Source organism: Somniosus microcephalus, chromosome 7 (assembly GCF_052327205.1).
Source record: "Somniosus microcephalus isolate GS21.2 chromosome 7, FLI_Smic_1.0, whole genome shotgun sequence".
NCBI classification, from domain to species: Eukaryota; Metazoa; Chordata; class Chondrichthyes; order Squaliformes; family Somniosidae; genus Somniosus; species Somniosus microcephalus.
The window spans coordinates 74,325,400-74,347,833 of record NC_140993.1 but is presented as its reverse complement, the minus strand read 5'-3'; the positions used below and the strand labels follow the sequence as shown (position 1 = coordinate 74,347,833).

General features: G+C 44.0%; 1 protein-coding gene across 1 annotated transcript in view; it reads left to right on the top strand.

Moving 5' to 3' along the window:
- Positions 1-22,434, top strand: part of LOC147114727 (phosphatidylserine synthase 1-like) — a 57,592-nt gene that overhangs the window by 20,649 nt on the left and 14,509 nt on the right. Inside the window, exons 7-9 of the mRNA XM_085992601.1 lie at positions 534-675; positions 14,936-15,048; positions 20,654-20,719. Of these exons, the coding sequence (XP_085848727.1) occupies positions 534-675; positions 14,936-15,048; positions 20,654-20,719 (321 nt within the window). The remainder of the gene's footprint in view (positions 1-533; positions 676-14,935; positions 15,049-20,653; positions 20,720-22,434) is intronic.

The window sequence follows — 22,434 nt, the reverse complement described above, 5'->3', positions numbered from 1 at the left end:
TTTCCTAGTCCCTTTGGTTATCTTCCTTTGTTGTCCATTTACTTAATGTATGCCTTTTCTTCAGTTTCAATTTTGCCCTTATTTCTTTATTCATCCTATTCATCCATGCAGGCTAGTTCTTGTTTTTTTAGTGATATATTTCTCCTGGACTCTCTATCACCATTTTAAATGTTTTCCACTACTGCTCTGTTTCTTTGTCGGTAAATTTTTCCAGTTTATTTTCCCTAGTTCCATTCCCATCCCCTTAAAATCAGCTTTTTTTTTTTCAATTTATTACTTTGATCGTGTCTGTCTTATGTCCTTCTCAATCTTTATCTTAAACCTTATTATGTTGTGATCGCTATTGCCTAGATGATCCCCCTAAAGTTACTTTCCTGCGAGTTGTGTCACATTACAGTATTAAAGCTATTGCAAAAATAATAAGATGCTATTTAGAATGATTTCCAGTAAGTTATGATGCATTTTTCTTTTGGGGGATGGAGGGGCTTTCTGTTTTGTGGTACAGTCACACTAATAAAATGTGTCTTCATCAGGGCAATTCATACCACGAGTGGAAAGCTGAAACGAGCAGTGCTGCAGTTTACTCCGGCCAGCTGGACATACGTCCGCTGGTTTGACCCAAAATCTTCCTTTCAGAGGGTGGCTGGAATTTACCTCTTCTTAATTATCTGGCAGGTAAAGAACAAACCTAGAACGCATGCATGAGCTCTCATTCTGATAAAGATGCTTCTTTATGACTTATGGGGTGGAACTTTCAACTTCGGTTTGTAAAACGAGCGGTAGCTGATCAGCCACCCATTCATTATATACCCCGCTCGATTTCCTTTCAGGTGTATAACGGGCGGCTGATCCGCTGCCACCTGTTTTATGCCCCTGCCAAAGTTGAAAGTCTCCTAGTTACAGGACCGCATTTCTGAAATCACTTTGTAATTTGTCCTCCTCGGTTACGTTGCTAGCTAGGTTGCACTCGGACACGACTGATGTTTTAGTATAGTTGTGCTATGGCAGAAGAGACCCACGCTGCTGGGGGGAGAGTGATGTGCACGCGATGATGTTAGCAACAGGGCGCAAGGAGGACAGTAGCTGTGACTCGCTAACAGATAGGGCTGGATTTTCATTTAGAAGCCGGGTTGGAGACGGGACTACAACTTTCGGGGTTGTAGTCCTGCCTCCATCGAGATGCGGCCAATCCACGCGATTTTAACTTGATTGACCTTGTTGAGCCCGCCTAGCGGACTCAGCAGGCCAATTAAGGGCCACCCGGCAACAGGTAACGTCACAGACTGAAATTTCATCTGTCAAGACGTTTTGACAGATGAAATATCCGTGTTTCACAGCTGTTTGAAGCTGTCAAACACTGACAGTCTTACTTCTAACGTGAGTCCTCCACAGACTCAGTTAGAAATCTCTCCTGCACAGAAAGCTGAAGGCTGTCACTTTTGACAGTTCGCAGCCATTCTGCTTTCTGTGCCGGTGAGATGAGGGACTCCCCGAACCTAAAGGAAGGAAGGCTGAAAAGGTATGTAAAACTTATTTAATCACTTTAGACACACCAAACACACTTACCTTTGCACTCATGCACACATCACTCACCTGAACACCGGACATCTCGACCCCTCCAAGCCCTTCGGCCCGACCCCTCCAACTTGGCATGGTTTGGAGCCGTCGGGATTCCCACAGTTCAAGCTTAAAAATAGGGATTCGGCTAAAAACTGCCTGTTAACTACCTGTTAACAGACAGTTAATTGGCACTAATCCCTTCCCGCCTCGGGGTGGGGGGGGGGGCATGGAGCCTGGATGGGGGCGGGACCCCCGATTTCGGGAATTTAACCCCCCGCACGGCTCCAAACCCGACTCCACGGCACACTGAAAATCGAGCCCATAATGTCTGCAATACATATTGAATGACTTGAATTTATAATGAACGATTTGCATTTTCTCCATTGTTAGTGCCTCACACATGCTGGGCTCTACAATGGCGTAAGATGGAGATGTACATCAGAAATAGGATTAGGCCATTTGGCCCATCGAGCCTGCTCCACCATTCAATAAGATCATGGCTGATCTTTGACTTCAACTCCACCTTCCTGCGCTATCCCCATATCCCTTGATTCCCTTAATATAGATCTTTGTCTTGATTATACTCCATGGCTGAGCATCCACAGCTTTCTGGGGTAGAGGATTCACGACCCTCTGAGTGAAGAAATTTCTCCTCATCTCAATCCTAAATAGCCGACCCCTTAGTCTGAGACTGCCACCCCTAGTTCTAGACTCCTCAGCCAGGGGAAACATCCTCCCAGCATCTACCCTGTCAAGCCCTTAAGAATTTTGTATGTTTTAATGAGATCACCTCTCAGTCTTCTAAATTCTAGGGAATATAGGCCTAGTCTACTCAATCTCTCCTCATAGGATAATGCCCTCATCCTAGGAATCAGTCTGGTGAACCTTCGTTGCACTCCCTCTATAGCAAGTATATCCTTCCTTGGGTAAGGAGACCAAAACTGTACACTGTACTCCAGGTGTGTCTCACCAAGGCCCTATATAATTGTAGTAAGACTTTTTTGCTCTTGTACTCCAATCCCTTTGTAATAAAGGCTAACATACCATTGGTTTTCCTAATTGCTTGCTGTACCTGCATGTTAACTTTCTGTGATTCGTGTACAAGGACACTCTGGTCCCTCTGAATACCAACATCCCCAGTCTCTCGCCATTTAAAAAATATTCTGCTCTTCTATTTTTCCTACCAAAGTGGATAACTTCACGCTTCTCCACATTATATTCCATCTGCCATGTTCTTGCCCACTTAACCTGTCTGTATCCCTTTGCAGACTCTAGTTTAGAGTAAGTAGTGTTTAAAGTGAAGTAAGGTCCCTAGTGTATTTAATATTCTTTAATTTAAAGGAAGTAAAGAGTAAATTAAAGGTAGGACCTGGCAGGGCAGCTCGGCAGTGTGGAGTGCTCCTCCTGTGCTATGTCGGAAGTCAGGGACACTTTTGGTGTCCAGGGCAAACACGTGTGCAGGAAGTGTCTCCAGCTGCAGCTACTCAATCTGCGTTTCGGAGCTGGAGCTGCAGCTGGGGTCACTGTGGAGCATCCGCGAGGCTGAGATCTTCGTGGATAGCAAGTTTAACGAGGTGGTCACACCGCAGGTAAAGAGTGCACAGGCAGACAGGGAATGGGTGACTGCCAGACAGAGTAAAATAACTAGGAAGGTAGTGCAGGAGTTCCCTGGGTCCATCTCCATCTCCAACAGATTTTCCGTTTTGGATACTGCTGGGGGAGATGGTTTCTCAGGGGAATGCAGCAAGAGCCAAGTCCTTGGCACTACGAGTGGCTCAGTTGCACACAAGGGGAGGAAAAAGAGTGGGAGAGCAATAGTGATAGGGGATTCTATCGTAAGGGGAACAGATAGACGTTTCTGTGGCCGCAGACGTGACTCCAGGATGGTATGTTGCCTCCCTGGTGCCAGGGTCAAGGATGCCACTGAATGGCTGCAGGGCATTCTGAAGGGGGAGAGCGAATAGTCGGAGGTCGTGGTCCATATCGGTACCAACGACATAGGTAGAAAGAGGGACGAGGTCCTGCAAGCAGAATATAGGGAGCTAGGAAATAAATTAAAAAGCAGGACCACAAAGGTAGTAATCTCCGGATTACTCCCAGTACCATGTGCTAGCGAGAGCAGAAATAGGAGAATAGACTAGATGAATGCGTGGCTGGAGAGATGGTGTAGGAGGGAGGGATTTAAATTCCTGAGGCATTGGGACCGATTCTGGGGAAGGTGGGACCTGTACAAGCTGGACGAGTTACACCTCGGCAGAAACTGGACCAACATCTTCGCAGGGGGGTTTGCTAGTGCTGTTGGGAAGGATTTAAACTAGTTTGCCAGGGGGCTGGGAACCTAAGTGTGGGCCCAGAATGGAGAGAAACAAAGCTGGAAGTGCAAGTTAGAAAAGTAGTCAGCAAAACTAGGAGGCAGCAGAAACAAAGGCCAACAGTAAAGAGGGTCAAAGTGCAGAAAAATATTAAACAGGCAAAGTTGATGGCACTTTATCTAAATGCACATAGCATTCACAACAAGGTGGATGAATTAATGACACTAATAGAAGTAAATGGGTATGATGTAATTGCTATTACAGAGACATGGTTGCAGGGTAACCAAAGCTGGGAACTGAATGTTCCAGGGTACTCAACATTTAGGAAGGACAGACAAAAAGGAAAAGGAGGCGGCGTAGCACTGTTAATAAGGGAGGAGATCGGTACGGTAGAGATAAAAGATCTTGGCTCGGCAGATCGTGATGTGGAACTGGGATCAGTTTGGGTGGAGCTAAGAAACAGCAAAGAGCGGAAAACATTGGTGGGAGTTGTGTATAGGCCACCAAACAGTAATTGATACTGTGCCCTGCATTACCATCAAGAGATTAGAAGTGCATGTAACAAGGGCAATACAGTAATCATGAGGGACTTTAATCTACATATTGACTGGGCAAATCAAATTACCACTAATGGTGTGGAGGACGAATTCTTGGAATGCATGCGAGATGGTTTCCTGGATCAGTATGTGGAGGAACCAACCAGGGCACAGGCTATTCTGGATCTGGTACTGTGTAATGAGAAAGGGCTAATCAATAATCTTGTGGTAAAGGGGTCTTTAGGGACAAGTGACTATAATATGATTGAATTTTACATTAAGTTTGAGAGTGATGTAGTCCAATCTGAAACTAAGATCTTCAATCTAAACAGAGGAAACTACAAGGGTATGAGGGACAAGTTGGCCATGGTAGATTGGGAGACTACACTGAAAGGTATGAAGGTAGACATACAATGGCTAACATTCAAGGAAATAATGCATAATTTGCAACAAACATATATTCCTCTGGGGCATAAAAACCCAAAAGGAAAAGTGATCCACCCATGGCTAACAAAAGAAATTAAAGCTAGTATTAAGTCAAAGGAGGAAGCTTATAAAGTTGCCAGAAAAAAGCGGCCAGCCTGAGGATTGGGATCTTTTTAGAAATCAGCAAAGGGGGACCCAGAAATTGATAAAGAAAGGGAAAATGGAATATGAGCACAAACTAGCGAAAAATATAAATACAGATTGTAAAAGCTTCTATAGGTATGTGAAAAGGAAAAGACTGGTGAAGGTAAATGTAGGTCCTTTACAGTCAGAGACGGGAGAATTTATAATGGGGAATGAGGAAATGGCAGAGAAATTAAATAAATACTTTGTTTCTGTCTTCATGGAGGAAGACACAAAAAACCTCCCAGAAATACGAGAAAACCAAGGGTGTGGCGAGAATGAGGAAATTAAAGAAATTATTATTAGTAAAAAACCAGTACTAGCAAAATTAATGGGACTGAAAGTCGATAAATCCCAAGGACCGGATGACCTACATCCTAGGGTTTTGAGAGGTGGCCATTGGAATAGTGGACGCATTGGTTGTTATCCACAATTCTATAGATTCTGGAACGGTTTCTGCAGATTGGAGGATAGCAAATGTAACCCTGCCCTGCTATTTAAGAAAGGAGGGAGAGAGAAAACGGGGAACGACAGACCTGTTGGCCTCACATCAGTAGTTGGGAAAATGTTGGAATCTATTATAAAGGATGCAATAGCTGGGCACTTAGAAACTAATAGTAAGATTGGGCAGAGTCAACATGGATTTATGAAAGGGAAATCCTGTTTGACAAACCTGCTGGAGTTCTTTGTCTACTCCACTAGTTACATCCTCAAAGGGGAACTGGTAGATGTGGTGTTTCTGGATTTTCAGAAGGCCTTCGATAAGGTCCCACACAAGAGGTTGGTGAACAAAACTAGGGCACATGGAATTGGGGGTAATATACTAGCATGGATTGAGAATTGGTTAAGAGACAGAAAACAAAGAGTAGGGATAAACGGGTCTTTTTCAGGATGGTAAGCTGTGACTAGTTGGGTACCGCAAGGATCGGTGCTTGGGCCCCAGCTATTCACAATCTATCAATGATTTGGATGAGGGGTCTAAATGTAACATTTCCAAATTTGCTGATGATACAAAGCTAGGTGGCAGTGTCAGATGTGAAGAGGCTTCAAGGGGATCTCAACGGGCTCTGAGTGGGCGAGAACATGGCAGATGTAATATGTGGATAAATGTGAATTATCCACTTTGGTAGAAAAAACAGAAAGACAGAGTATTTCCTAAATGGTGAAAGATTGGGGAATGCAGATGCTCAAAGGGACCTGGGTGTCCTTGTACATGAGTCACTGAAAGTGAATGTGCAGGTGCAGCAAGCCATTAGGAAGGCAAATGGTATGCTGGCCTTCATTACAAGAGGATTTGAGTACAGGAGTAAAGAAGTCTTACTCCAATTATATAGGGCCTTGGTGAGCCCACACCTGGAGTACTGTGTACAATTTTGGTCTCCTTACCTAAGGAAGGATATACTTGCCATAGAGGGAGTGCAATGAAGATTCACGAGATTGGTTCACGAGATTGATTCCTGGGATGGCGGGACTGTCGTATGAGAAGAGATTGAGTAAACTAGGCCTGTATTCTCTTGAATTCAGAAGAATGAGCGGGAATCTCATTGAAGCATACAAAATTATTACAGGGCTTGATAGAATGGATGCTGAGAGAATGTTTCCCTTGCTGGGGAGTCTAGAACCAGGGGCCACAGCCTCAAGATAAAGGGTAGGCCATTCAGGACTGAGATGAGAAGAAATTTCTTCTCGCAGAGGGTGGTGAATCTTTGGAATTCTCTACCCCAGAGAGCTGTGGAGGCTCAGTCATTGGGTATATTCAAAACAGAAGTCGATAGATTTCTGACTAGTAAGGGCATCAAGGGATATGGTGATAGGGCCAGTGAATGGAGTTGAGGCAGAAGATCAGCCATGATCTCATTGAATGGCGGAGCAGGCTCGAATGGCCTACTCCTGCTCCTAGTTCTTATGTTCTTTGCGTCTTCCTCACAGCTTACTTTCCCACCTAACTTTGTATCATCAGCAAACTTGGATACATTACACTCTGTCCCCTCATCTATTGTCATTGATATAGATTGTAAATAGCTGAGGCCCAAGCACTGATCCTTGCGGTACCCCATTAATTATAGCCTGCCAACCCAAAAATGACCTGTTTATTCCTACTCTCTGTTTTATGTCTGTTAACCAATCCTCCATCCATCCATGCTAATATATTACCCCCAATCCCATGAGCCCTAATTTTGTGTAATAACCTCGTGTGACACCTTAACAAATTATTTTTGAAAATCCAAATACACTACATCCACTGGTTTCCCCCTTATCTACCCTGCCAGTTACTGTTTTCTCTCTCTCTCCTTTCTTGAATAGTGAGGTCACGTTTGCTACCTTCCAATCCACGGGGACCGTTCTAGAATCTAGGTAATTCTGGAAGATCAATGCCAATGCATCCACTATCTCTGCAGTCACCTCTTTTAAACCCTAGGATGTAGGCCATCAGGTCCAGGGGGGTTGTCGACTTTTAGTCCCATTAATTTCTCCAATACTATTTCTTTATTAAGACTAATTTCTTTAAGTTTCTCATTCTCGCTAGACCCTTGGTTCCCCGCTATTTCTGGAATGTTTTTTTGTGTCTTCTACCATGACGACAGATACAAAGTATCCTTTAATATCTCTACCATTCTCCATTATAATTTCTCCTGTCTTTTGTCGTGTAGGAGTTAAATTGAATTTTAAATCGGGGGCGAGGGGAAGAAAGAGAGTATTTTATATTGAGCGTTTTGTGCGCTTTATTAGTTACTATATTGAAGTGGAAAGTCGCTAAATCGCCAGGATTGTAACCCTCTGTACATCATATTTAATTTCCCATGCACAATACTGGGACAGACTGTTCATATCATAATTCTGTGCTATCTGAATGATATGGTCTTATCAAGTTTCACTGTTTATTTTAAATTTGTATGTGTGATGAGTTAAGAGCAGAGCTGACGAAGTATTTACATTTCCACCAGCAACATGCAGTTTTTATTAGTCCTGTAATCAGTGAACATGGGTTTAAAAAGATAAAGGTGAATATTTAAACTGCTCTCGTGATTAATTCTGCACTCTTTTAGCATGTTAACGATTTCAGTATATACATCGATGCATACTGATTTCATGGTGAAGAGCTTCTTGTCTATCCAACAAAATTTGGTTGCAAGGTGACCAAGACTGGGAACTGAATATTCAGGGGTATTTGACATTTTGGAAGGATAGACAGAAAGGAAAAGGAGGTGGGGTAGCTCTGTTAATAAAGGATGAGATCAGTGCAGTAGTGAGAAATGATCTTGGCTCAGAAGATCAAGATGTAGAATCAGTTTGGATGGAGATGAGAAATAATAAGGGAAAGAAGTCAGTGGTGGAGTGGTCTATAGGCTCCCAAACAGTAGCTACACTGTAGACAGAGCATAAATCGAGAAATAATGGAGGCTTGTAAGAAAGGTACTGCAATAATCATGGGCAATTTTAATCTTCATATTGATTAGACAAATCAAATTAGCCATGGTAGCCTTGAAGAGTTCATCAAGTGTATTTGGGATGGTTTCTTAGAACAATACGTTGTGGAACCAACCAGGGAGCAGGCTACCTTAGACCTGGTACTGTAATGAGACAGGATTAATTAATTATCTCGTAGTAAAGGATCTTCTAGGAAAGAGTGATCATAGCATGATAGAATTTCAAAATCAGTTTGAGGGTGAGAAACTTGGGTCTCAAACCAGTGTCCTGAATTTAAATAAAGGCAATTACAAAGGTATGAAGGCAGAGTTGGCTAAAGTTGACTGGGAAAATAGATTAAAGGGTAAGACGGTAGATAAGTAGTGGCAGACATTTAAGGAGATATTTCACAACTCTCAGCATCGATATATTCCAGTGAGAACGAAAGACTCCAGAGAAGGATGAACCATCCATGGCTAACTAAAGAAGTAAAGGATGGTATCAGATTAAAAACAAAGGCATACAATGTTGTGAAGATTAGTGGTAGGCCAGATGATTGGGAAATTTTTAGAAACCAGCAAAGGATGACAAAAAAAATAGAGAGACGATAGACTAAGTGAGTAAACTAGTAAGAAATATAAAAACAGACAGTAAGAGCTTCTACAGGTATATAAAAAGGAAGAGTAGCTAAAGTAAACATTGGGCTCTTAGAGGATGAGACTGGGGAATTAATAATGGGAAACAGGGAAATGGCAGAGACTTTGAACAAATATTTTGGATCGGTCTTTGGTAGAAGACACTAAAAGCATCCCAATAATAGATAATCAAGGGGCTATAGGGAGGGGGGAGCTTAAAACAATCACTAGAGAAAAAGTTCTCGGTAAAATAATGGGACTAAAGGTGGACAAATCCCCTGGACCTGATGGTCTGCATCCTGGGGTCTTAAAAGAAGTGGCTGCAGAGATAGTGGATGCATTGGTTGCAATCTACCAAAATTCCCTGGATTCTGGAGCGGTCCCAGTGGATTGGAAAACCGCAAATGTAACGCCCCTATTTAAGAAAGGAGGGAGACAGAAAGCAGGAAACTATAGACCAGTTAGGCTAACATTTGTCATTGGGAAAATGCTGGAGTCCATTATTAAGGAAGTAGTAGCAGGACATTTAGAAAATCATAATACAGTCAAGCAAAGTCAGCATGGTTTTATGAAAGGGAAATCATGTTTGACAAATTTGCTGGAGTTCTTTGAGGATGTAACGAACATAGTGGATAAAGGGGAACTAGTAGATGTAGTGTATTTGGATTTCCAGAAGGCATTCGATAAGGTGCCACATAAAAGGTTACTGCACAAGATAAGAGCTCATGGGGATGGGGGTAATATATTAGCATGGATAGAGGATTGGCTAACTAACAGAAAGCAGAGGGCTGGATTTTGTCAATGGGAGCGGGATTGCTGGTTGCCGGGTTTCAGTCCCGCCCCCAACCACGTCCGACGAACCCACGCTATTTTCCCTTGATTGACCTTGTTAAGCCCGCCCTGCGGGCTTAGCTGGCAAATTAAGGGAAAGCCAGTGACCTAGGATGTCAGCGTATGACATTTCATCTGTCAAAAATTTTTGACAGATGAATTGTCAGTGTTTGACAGCTTAGAGAAGCTGTCAAACATGGACAATCTCTGTTCTTTGGTGAGTCCTTGTACTGAAGGCTCACCAAACCTCTTTCCTCAGCAGAAATCAGATGGATGCTGCATCTGAGAATGCAGCAGCCATTCTGTCATCTCCGCCGTTGAGATGAGGCACCTCCGGATCCCCAACGGTTGAAGCCTGCAGGAAGGAGCAAAGGTAAGTACATTTTTGTAACACTTACCTCTCCACACTTGCACCCATCACTCACCTCCATAGCGGACTTTTTGATCCCTCTCACCCCCGCAGACCCACTGCTCGCCTCGCTAATCCTGGTGAGGTTCGCAGCCATCAGGAAGCCTGCACTTGCAGGGGTAAAATGCGGATAATAACCTTCCTGCCTTGAGGAGAGGGTCCCTGCGCGATTTGGGGACCCGCCTCCCAGAAAGATGGCACAGAGGCGGGTTGGGAGCGGGTTTGGTACCCGCTCCCAGTTTCTGCCATTTTCCCGGCAGTCCCGCCTCCCCAGGGCTGGCAAAATTCCCCCCCAAGAGAGTCGGGATAACTGGGTCATTTTCCGGCTGGCAAACTGTAACTAGTGGGGTGCCACAGGGATCAGTGAAGGGGCATCAACTATTTGCAATCTATATTAATGACTTGGATGAAGGAACCGAGTGTAATGTAGCCAATTTGTTGACGATACAAAGATAGGTGAGAAAGCAAATTGTGAAGAGGACACAGGGCTGGATTTTGTCAGTGTGGGCGGGCTGGGGCGTTGGGTGGAAATCGTGTCAGGACCCCGATTCCTAAGTGAAGTGCTGAAAAAGTGCGATTTTTTTTTATTTTTATTTTTTTTTTATTTTTTTTATTTTTTCCCCTAATTGGGCAATTGATTTCCTGCATGTGGGAACCACTGGCCCAATTAGCCTTCATACAGAAAGTCGCCTCCGATGACATCATCAATGCTGCTGGATTTCAGACCTGCAAGCAGCCTTGCTTCTTCTGGAGATTGCAAAGGCTCTGCAAATTGTATGAAAGGGGAGTTGATTTCCCGACAATGTCCACGATCAAGCAAAAGTGTGCTCCTTGATTTGATGAGCCCTCCCTCCAAGCTCTGGTGCATGGAGCCAGCTGCAATAAGGAGGTGCTGTTTCCTTCCTCAGGGAGGAAAAAAGCCACCCCAGCAGACAAAAGCTGTGTGGCTACAAGTGGCCCAGGAGGTCAACTCCATTTCGCTGAGCCACAGAACCTGGCTGCAATGCAGGAAGAAGTTTCATGATCTTCTCCGCACAGGAAATGTGAGTATGACTTTCCCATCACCCTCAATCTGATCGCCATCGCCTCTCCTCACCAGCACTCTGCTTCCTTCACATCCCACTTGACACTTACATGCCTGCACCCTTACCCATTCCCTCTCTCTCTAAGGTCACATTCACTTAACTATTCCACCATGCAGCCCTCACACTCCCCATCACTGATGCCATGACAACAACAACTTTCAACACACCGGGAGGGTCCTTTGTATCCTTCTAAGCATCTATGCTATGGATTTTCTACACTCACTCCATCATTCTCACTTGTGTCCATCATTGCAGGAAAAGAGAGCCCACAATAAGAGGGAAAGAGCCATGACAGGAGGAGGGCCACCCTCAGTAGCTCAGCTCACCGCCTGGGAGGAGGCGGCCCTGGGAATCGAGGCGGATTCCCAAGTGGGGGACTGACAGATGGGCGCATCACAGCAAGCTGGTGACAGAATAGTTTGGCATCTCTCTCATTGACATTGCATGAGTCACTGATAATGAATCTGATGCTCTAACAGATTGACTTATGATCATCTGCACTAAATGTTCATGTAACCTTGACCTCACCTCTCTAACCCTTTCCTTTACTCCCCCACAGGGCCATTGAAAGCCTCCATCCCCACTGTCCAGGAGGAAGAGCCTGAGCTTCCAGACTCCTCACAGGAAGCTGCAACCTCCTGAGGGCGCAGCGTCAGCAGAATTCAGAGCACTCTGCACCAGCACAGACACTCTCACCTCGGTGGGACCTTCGCAAGATAGAGTACTGTTGGCACCTGGTGTATCACAGCTCACAAGTGAGCATCAGCAGATGGTGGAGACAGGGACAGCAGTGGAGAGTCCTCGTCGGAGGGCACAGGACTCTGCTAGCTCGGCTCAGCTGCATGCCGACCTTGTGCCTCCGGGTCCATCCAGAAGGAGAGCGGTGCTGGAACTCCAGGAGCAGGTTCAGGAGTCTCTGTCCGGTTTTGTCTCCAGGGTCGCTGCGAGTGTCGACCGAATGGAGAAGTCCATCGCGAACATGAGCAGAGCCTTTGTGGAGGCATTGGCGCATGAACGCATCACCGCGGAAAGGCTGGCAACCTCCGTGGAAAGGATGGCTACAGTAGAGGAGAGGATGGCATGGAGGAGCTAAGTTGCCAGAGTGTAGAAAACATGGTCATTGTTCAGAATGGACTGACATCTCTTGAGGAGCGATGGGCAACTATTGAGCATAGAAACCAGACCTTCATGGAAGTCCTCTGGAGTAGGACTTCCAGTGCAGAAACAGGTGCTCATGGCCCCCCTGAAGTGCAGCAAGGTGCTGTCAAGCCACTTGCTAGCTCTGAAGTGGGGCTGACCCATGAGAGGGATGTTGGTGGCAGACAACAAGGAAGTGGGGGCTCCTCTCCAAGCGCGCTCACAACCATGCCACTGCAAAGCACTCGGTCAGAGCCTCACCAGAGTCCTCACCCAACTGAGGTGGGCGTCACAGCCGCAGGAGCAGCAGGCTGTTGCCGAGCCCTCACAGGTTCGCAACCCCAGAGGACGGCCGCCAAAGGTGTAGAGACAGGAACAGCAAGAAAGTGAGCAAGGGGCCTCCACATCTGCTGAAGCCACAGGGGAAGCACCACGTAGGAGCACGTGTAAGAGGAAGATAATGCACAAGTAGTCACTTGGGTGTTTTGTTGTGTTTATTTTTGAAATGCCGCCAGTTGCTTGTTGTGATAAAAAAAAATACTGATGCTAAACTGTTGAAGTTGTGGCCTGTGTCATTTCGCAAATGGGACTTCCACATTGAGGGCTTAGGGCGACTTGCAATTGTCATTATGGTGGTCAGAGTGATGGGAATCCGCAGGTTCTTGTCCATTGTCGATGCTCTGGTCAGAAGGTGCAAGGCAAAAGTGTTTGATTGTACAGGCTAAGCAAATGTGACCAACATGAGTGCATCCCGGGCAACAATATGGTTGTGCTCTGGCACCTTCTGGCCTGTGCATCTTCAGGTGGGTGACTAGCAGCTTGGCACTTCTGTTGATACTCCTGCTGTTGGTGCTGCTGTTGTTCATGGTTCTGCTGCTGCCGTGGCTGGTCTTCATCCGAATCTGATGTCCAGGAGGAAAGAAATTAAATGGTCGCCATGCTTCTGGTATATGCCTCAGTTGAGGAAGCGCTTAGTCAAGGTGGGGAGAGGGCTTTCCCAGGAGGTCACACTGGAAATGGGTGTCAGGCTTCAAACTTCCCCAGACCTGAGACAACAAAGATCTGCCACCTGCAAATGATCATTGGTGAAAACTCCTTTTTGTAATAGTGGAGCTGCAGCTGTTCGTAAGCAATCCACTTGTGAGGCCGCCAGCATTACCTGGCGTGTTCCAGAGGAGTCTTGTAGGATGGGGGAAATGTGTTAAAATCGGAAAGGCCTCTCAAAATGGGATTATAAAGGCAATTAAGTGGTTGTTAAGGGCCTATCCTGCCTCTTGGCGATTTTAACAACTTGCATGCCTCCAAACCCGCCTCCTCGGGCCTGGCAAAATCGAGCCCAAAGACTCTGCAAAGGGATATAGACAGGCTAAGTGTGTAGGCAAAAATTTGGCAGATGGAGTATAATGTGGGAAAATGTGAGGTTATCCACTTTGATAGGAAAAGTAAAGAAGCAAATTATTATTTAAATGGAGAGGGATTACAAAATGCTGAGGGACCTGTACATGAAACACAAAGTTAGCATGCAGGTACAGCAAGTAATTAGGAAGGCAAATATAATGTTGGCCTTTATTGCAAGGGGGATGGAGTATAAAAGTAGAGAAGTCCTGTTACAACTGTACAGGATATTGGTGACACAACACCTGGAGTACCACGTACAGTTTTGGTTAAGGAAGCATATACTTGCATTGGAGGCAGTTCAGATGGAATGATTCCTGAGATGAAGGGGTTGTCTTAGGAGTAAAGGTTGAGCAGGTTTAGAAGAATGAGGGGTGATCTTATTGAAACATAAGATGCTGAGGGGGTGTCACAAGGTAGATGCAGAGAGGATGTTTCCCCTCTTGGGGAAATCTAGAACTAGGGAATAGTTTCAGAATAAGGGGTCGCCCATTTAAAACGGAAATGAGGAGGAATTTCTTCTGAGGGTCGTGAATCTATGGAATTCTCTACCCCAGAGAGCTGTGGAGGCGGAGTCATTGAATATATTTAAGGTGGAGATAGACTGATTTTTGAATGGTAAGGGAGTCCAGGGTTATGGGGAGCGGGCAGGAAAGTGGAGTTGAGGCTAAGATCAGATCAGCCGTGATCTTATTGAACGGTGGAGCAGGCTCGAGGGGCCAATTGGCCTAATCCTGCTCCTATTTCTTATGTTATTTGATTTGATAGCTTATATAAATACCTACCAATTTTCATTTGAAGGCCTTGAACACTATAGTTCAATATTTTAGCAAGTTATGTAATTTCGCCTGTAAGGTGTGACTTGTGAAAGCCATGTAAGTATATTTCTGTTGTGAAACATTTTACCTGTTTTAAAGTCTCCACACAATACAGTGAAATCCTTTACATAATGTTAAGAATGGCTAAAGAATTGTTTGAGATCATTAAACCTGTTATGTATTTTTTTCTGTTTATTTAGTTGACTGAATTGAATACCTTTTTCTTGAAACACATCTTTGTGTTTCAAGCGAGCCACGCGCTGAGTTATGGTAGAATTCTCTTTATTGGTGTGATCACGGCTCCAACTGTACGGTAAGCCAGCTTTATTACATTTTTTTAAACCTTCCCATTGATCTCCTGAGGCATTGCTTATGTATAAAATTTAAAATCGTTTACTTTCTGGTTTTTGTCTTTTGCTATCTAATTTGTTGTTCCCCTGTCTGTCTTTCTATTTGTCTTCCATCTTTTTCCCTTTTTTTTCTTTTCATATTTCTTTCTTTTCTTCTTTTTTCCTGTTCCTTTTTGCTCTCCAGTATCAACTTTACACACCATCTCTCATTCCCCTGTTTACCTCACTGTTTTTATTTTGCTCATTCTGCCCTCTAACTGTCACCTCCACATATTCTGTATCTCCTATATGTTCCTTTACTACATTTTGTGTGTCCATTTTTTTAAAAGTAGGCCACATAACTGGTTGAAAGCCAATGTTTACTCAGTCAGAGGAGGGATCTGGGATGAGCAGGGATGGGCCATAGCTGGTCAGAAGAGACAATCTCGGGAAGTGCTGCAACACGTATGGGTGTGCGAGAAACTAGGGCTTGGGGCTCGGCTGCGAGGGAACAGAACACTTGGGCTGGAAGGAAGTGGGGTGGGGGGGGTCTTAGTTTGGGGCCCCTCGTTGGGAAGGAGTAGTAGGATTGGGGCTGGGCTGAGAGTGGATGGCAGGTTGGAGCCTGGCTGGGAGGGAGCAAGAGACACCAAGTTCTGGCCTGACACAATGATGGATCTAGAGCTGTGGCCTTGTACCTTTGGGTCAGATGGCATCCTGTTGTTGATGTGGTGGATTTGGACCTGTGGTCCTGATCAGTACTAGCATATACAGGGTGTGTGCGTGCGTGGTGGCAATATACAGGAACCACTGCAACACTCGACACTTATTATAGCACGTTTAACTGTTGCTCCCTTCCTTGGGTACAAATATAACACTTCATTAAGTCTACTGATGAGATTTAACCTGGGCTAGCATTTGTACTGTAACTCTTGTATGCAGGATGTGTAATGGCCCAAGGAGCTCCACAAAAGTACTTCCATGTGAGCTGCCATTGCAGTGATCCAAGAAGAACAAACTAATTGCCGCCTGAGATGTACTTCTTGTACCCTTTGAACTTGGAAACTGGAATACAGGAGAACAAAAAGTGTGTTTCATAGTTGACCTAAATTTATCAAGTTAACGACGGTTTAGTGAACTCCATCCAGTTGTGAGGTAATTTGCTTGTGTTATGCTTTACCTTGATTTGATTGATATCATGACAAAGCAAGCAGTCTGCGTTAAGTGGTTTCCACTTGTTTTGCAATCAAAATTTATTTGCATGGGAATATTGCTTTTGAAATGACATTTTACATACATGAGGATGTGTCTTAAAAAGATGGAGTTTTTGTGTGGAAATCCTATTTCAGCCAGTCTTGATTATACCCAAGAACTTCCCATTGGAGTCGTGCTAACTCGGGTAAATGACCAAGTGGAGGAACACACCATTCTTTACCAGTGCCACCAGAAATGCTGTGCTCATGATCAAGGAAGTATATGTTTGTGTACATTGGTTTTCATGTAGGCTTCAGCCATATCTGTATGGTAAATAATTCACAATATAGTCTGTTGGTACCACTAAATTTGACATGAAAAGTAAGTGCAGTTGTTGGGGTGGACTGTTGCTTTGCTATACAATAGTCATCTGACACCAAAAGGTTCAGTGAATTGTAATGCTGGTGAGTTATGATGACAAGGTGGGGGGTCAGTTCATGTGAGTGCCATGTTGGTTATAATCATTTTTCCAGAGAGGATGAAGTGATGTCACAAATTCTGCATTTCTATTTGTGAGACGAACACAGATAGCAACAGTGTTTTGTGCTGGGCTGTCAGATTTATTTAGTGCTGATCTACACCTTTGATCAATCGTTAACCAAAGTTTCCTACCTCCGTCAACCACACCATCCTCTTCCAAAGCGCCGCCTCTGTTGTCTAGCTTGGTGGAACTACCCTCACTTTTACCTATCCAAGCATAGTCAGCATTTACGCTTCCACATGTACACTGATAATGCATAGCTCTCCACCACCTTTCTGACTCCCTTCACTGCCTTTGTGTTATCAAACTGCCTGTTCAACATCCAGTTTTGGATGAGCTGCGATTTCCTAAACATTGGGAAGACTGAAGCCTTGTCTTAGACCCCTGTCACAAACCCCATTCCCCTCCCTAGCCACTGTGATGGGCTGAATCAGACTGTTCACAACCTTCGTGTCCTACCCAACCCTGAGCTGAGCTTCCGACCCCATATCCTCTACATCACAAAGACTGCCTACTTCCATCTCTAACATTGCTCGCCTCTGTCCCTGCCTCAGTCGATCTACCGTTTAAAATCTCATCCATGCCATCAGATGATCATTCCAATGCTCTCCAACCAGGCACTCACCCTCCACCATCTGTAAACTTCAACTGATCCAAAACTCTGCTACCCATATTCTGTCCTGCACTGAGTCTCACTCAGATTTCATCTCTGTCTTTGCTAACCCCTCAAACCCACCACCACAGATTTAAAATTCTTATTCTTGTGTTTAAATCTCTTTTTGTGGCTTCACCTTTCCCTATCTCTGTAACCTCCTCCATCCCTATAATGCCCCCCCTCCCCACCCAAGCTCTCCATTCCTCTGACTCTGGCACCTTGTGCATCTCCCCCCTCTCTTTACCCCACCGATAGTCACCTAGACCCATACTCTGAAATTCCCTCCCTAACCCTCTCCAGCTAGCTCTCCTCCATAAAGCCCACCTCTTTGATGAAGTTTTTGGTCACCCCTCCTAATCAATCCTCCTTTGGCTCACTTTTTTTTTAATTAATGCTTTGAAACATTTTTCTACACTAAAGTTGCTATTTGAATGCAAGTTGTTGTTCCTGCATTTAGGAGGCTCGAAGTTGGCTTGGGATCTGGTTGTGGTGGGACAGTAAGAAATATTGAGGCCAAGCCCAGGCATTTAGGAGAGGTTGAAGCTTTCAAGTAAAACTCTAATGAAGGTTTTTAAAGGTACAAAAACAATTCAATGGATAAAAGTAATCATGTTATTATGAAACCTGTCAATTGTAATTTTTTATTTTGCTAAAATCTTACTTTGGACGTTAGAAATTTGTTACCCGGAGGGGTGCAGGAAACGGATTAATTTTTTTCAGAAAACATCTTGAGTACTTTAATTAATTCATCAATAAACCATGATGTCAAAATGTTTACATTTGCTTTTTCCATTCTAAAATGTTTACATCTCATTATAAATGTTTACATTATAAAAAGTGATACAGGAAGTAGCATTAGCATTTTTTGGATGACAATCACACTATTTTAATATATAATTTTAAAACAATCTGATGTGTATTATGCAGCATGAGGCATCATTGTCTTTAGAAAAGGTCTGTTTCATTCAAGATCTACTGTCAGTACATTTGGTGTGATTCACTGAAAAGAGTCATTTGAGCTTCTGGCTAAACAATAAGACAAATTATCCTTGAAAGCGATCATTGTTGCTGCTTTATGAAAAAATTTGTCAATGCATTGAGAACCCATGTCAGAAAGTTTCAGGATACAAGTGCTGGACCTTTGCCGCAGGTCTCTAGTTCTTGCTTGTTTTAGATTGTGTGAGACCTGTGCTGGTGCTATTGGGCTACCCAAGCGCAGAGCCTGTGCAGCTGGTTGAAAGTTAAATGTAAAACCATAATGACTCGTTAAGACCGCCAACCACTGAACTCCGTGAGTACCCATACTTTTATATTTGTCTTGCAACTGGCTGAGCAAGGCTCATTCTTGGGGAGCCAATATAAAAGCTCCTTCTGGCAGCTTCGATGCAAGGACTATACAAGTAAGCAGCTTGTGCGTTTCACGTGGAACTCTCCTCCTGAAGGATACTACTTGGTGTGCTAACTTGATACTGAAAGTGGCATTAGAAGACTGAATGAATGGTTTGTGTATCGGCAAATCCAAATGTAGTTTGTCTAATTCTAAGAATCTCTATATATCTGGAGAGGCGCTGTCTAACTCTCTGACACTTTGTGTTGCACGCATAGGAATATTACCATGTGCTCTGTAATGTTAGCCTAATTCTTAGGCTCCATTGTGCTTTAAGTAGTAAACAAATTAAGTCCAAAAGCTTTGATCTGTGTGTTGATATTCTGTTTGCTGAGGAGACTGAAATGTGGTGGTAGGGGCTAGGTCTCATCTGTCTCTCGCCCTTCTCTTTTGACATCATATCCTCATTTGAGCACCTCGCCCTCTTGCACAGTGCCCACCTACTCTCTTAATTTCCTCCCCCAAGCAGAGATCTCCCTATTCTCCTCCCTTGGCCTTTGCACGGAAAAGCTCCTCATCCTCAATGGCTTCCAACTTACTGAAACTTCCCTTACCCCCACCCTCTCCCCTGACTTCTGTGTCTCTTGTCCTCACGCAGCAAATAACCTCTCCAACCCATGCATACCTCCTTGACTTTGGCATCACGTTAGGCCTCACCATCTGTGAGGTTTTCGTTATCAACCATGCTTTCTGTGACTACTTCCTTATTCCCGCGCAGTCTAAACCGTCCTCGACCCCTGTATCCTGGGGTGGGGGAGGGAGGGAGGGAAACGTCCCCTGCTCACAGCTCCCTTACTAAAACATGCTCTTCTCTGGTGCTCCACCCATCAAGATGTTGCTGCCTCTGTTGAATTATCCATCGGCTCCCTTTGTTCTGCTGACCCGCTGTCAATCTTTGTGATTTTGACAGCGGACCCGCCTCCAAACCCACACTCTGAGCACCGGCAAAATTCAGCCCCAGAGATTGAGCACAAAAATCTAGGCTGACATTCCAGTGCAGTACTGAGGGAGCGTTGCACTGTCGGAGGTGCCGTCTTTCGGATGAGACGTTAAACCAAGGCCCCATCTGCACTCTCTGGTGGACATAAAAGATCCCATGGCACTATTTCGAAGAAGAGCAGGGGAGTTATCCCCAGTGCCCTGGTCAACATTTATCCCTCAATCAACATCACTAAAACAGATGATCTGGTCATTATCACATTGCTGTTTATGGGAGTTTGCTGTGTGCAAATTGGCTGCCACGTTTCCTACATCATAACAGTGACTACACTTCAAAAAGTACTTCATTGGCTAAAGCGCTTTGGGACGTCCGGTGAAAGTCGCTATATAAATGCAAGTCTTCCTTTTTCTTTCTTTTTCACTCTTTACTCTCTAACTCCTTCATGTTGCTGTATTGTTTTTACGACATCAAGTTGTAGATGAACTAAAACTTTGCCCAAATGAACACTGGTCTCCATTTCCACTCCTATTCCCAGTTGCTCGCTGGAACCACGTGGTAACCTGTTTTAACCCAGAGCGGAGCTCCAAACCCCATATTTTATTCATCACCAAAGTTGGAAGGACATTATTTTTCGTTTAATGTTCTATTGAATATTCTGGCTATGAGCAGCTGTTGGAACAGAACCCACTGCTGTGATGCTCATGAGCTGTTTGGTACAGTTGCTCGTTATTAAAGGGGCTGCGGAATGGCAAGTTACTGAATGTGGAACGTAATGTAGTGTTAACTTACAAAAATGGGTGCGACTTGCACTCTGGTTTTTGTGACACTATAATATACTTGTTCAATGTTTTTCTTTTATGTTTTGTTTACAGGCAGTATTATGCATATCTCACTGACTCTCAATGCAGAAGAGTAGGAACTCAGTGCTGGGTATTTGGGTAAGTGTTTATTTCTTATAACTTTTTAAAATTTTATTTAACATTTCATCCCAGATGTTTTGTGTCAATAACTGGCTAAAAGTAAAACCAGATGTTCCTCCTAATCAGCTATATCGTCTTTGCCTTGAATTCCTGGCCCAGTGCAATTCATCTAGCTGATGGGGACAAAAGGGGGCAGATGTTCTCTCAGCTCTTACTCAGAAGCCTGCTACTTATCTGTCATGCCATTTGAGAGATCAAGAGTAGGTGTGGACCTGGTGGAAACTAGACCAAAAATGTAGAAATGCGGAGATCAAGGATTAAAGATTAGCCCATCTAATAAGGTTTGAGTGCCCTCTGCTGGTTAATTGAATTTGTTATGTTGAAACATTGACTTGATTTTTCTAAGACGTGCATGGTCTGGAGAGGGAGAAGAATCATTTTATAAGTAGTAATGTAGTGAAACTGTACAATAGCTGATAGTTTAGTCATTGGTATATTTTATTTAAAAGCTAAAAATGTTCTGGAATAATTAACCTGTGAAATAAGTAGTTATTACAGCTGTTGAGTACATCATCCATTGCATCTAACTCTATTTCACTCAACTTCGTAAAACTTGAATTATAGGGGATATATTAAAAGGTATAGTTAATGTAATCCTAGATTACAGCAAATGTATCAGGAAGATTTTTGTTCACTGAAGCAGGGGTAATAGAGGCAACATCTTCGAGATGTTCAACGTACAGTTGGACGCAGTGATGGGAGTTTGAGTATTAGGGAGACTGGGCTTTTCTTGTCCATAATTTTTCTTGTGTTCTAAGAACATCAGATTTACAACATTGGTATCAACTTCTAGACATTTGAGCTGAAGTCCTTTGGCTCTTCTACCCTCCTTCCCCCCCCCCCCCACAAAAAACTTTTGTCAAGCCCAGTTTTACGAGGACAGTGCTCCTTCAAATTGCACCATGTTGTCAATAGCCAAAGCAAGTTGTGTCTCTGCCACAAATATTCCTGAGGATTCCAGTCTGTTCTTCATGAATTTCCATAACCGTGTTGTCACTAGGATTTTAGTAAAGTCCAATTTTTGCACTTTGTTCACCATCATTCGATGGAATCTGGAACAGTACCCATGGATTGGAGGGTAGCTAATGTTACCCCACTATTCAAAAAAGGTGGTAGAGAGAAAACGGGGAATTACAGACCGGTAAGCCTGACATCGGTAGTGGGGAAAATGCTAGAGTCCATTATAAAAGATGTAATAGCAGAGCACTTGGGAAACAGTGACAGGATCGGACAAAGTCAACATGGATTTACAAAGGGTAAATCGTGCTTGACTAATCTACTGGAATTTTTTGAGGATGTAACTGGTAAAATAGATAAGGGAGAACCAGTGGATGTGGTGTATTTGGACTTTCAGAAGGTTTTCGATAAGGTCCCGCATAAGAGATTAGCATGTAAAGTTAAGTCACATGGGATTGGGGGCAAGGTACTGACTTGGATAGAGAACTGGTTGGCAGACAGAAAGCAAAGAGTTGTAATAAACGGGTATTTTTCCGAGTGGCAGGCAATGAGGGATCGGTCCTTGGACCCCAACTATTCACAATATATGTTAATGATCTAGACAAGGGAACTAGATGTAATATCTCCAAGTTTGCAGATGACACAAAGCTGGGTGGGCGTGTGTGCTTGTAAGGGGTGGGGGCTTCTTTAAACTGGTTTAAAGTAATTTTCCTGGT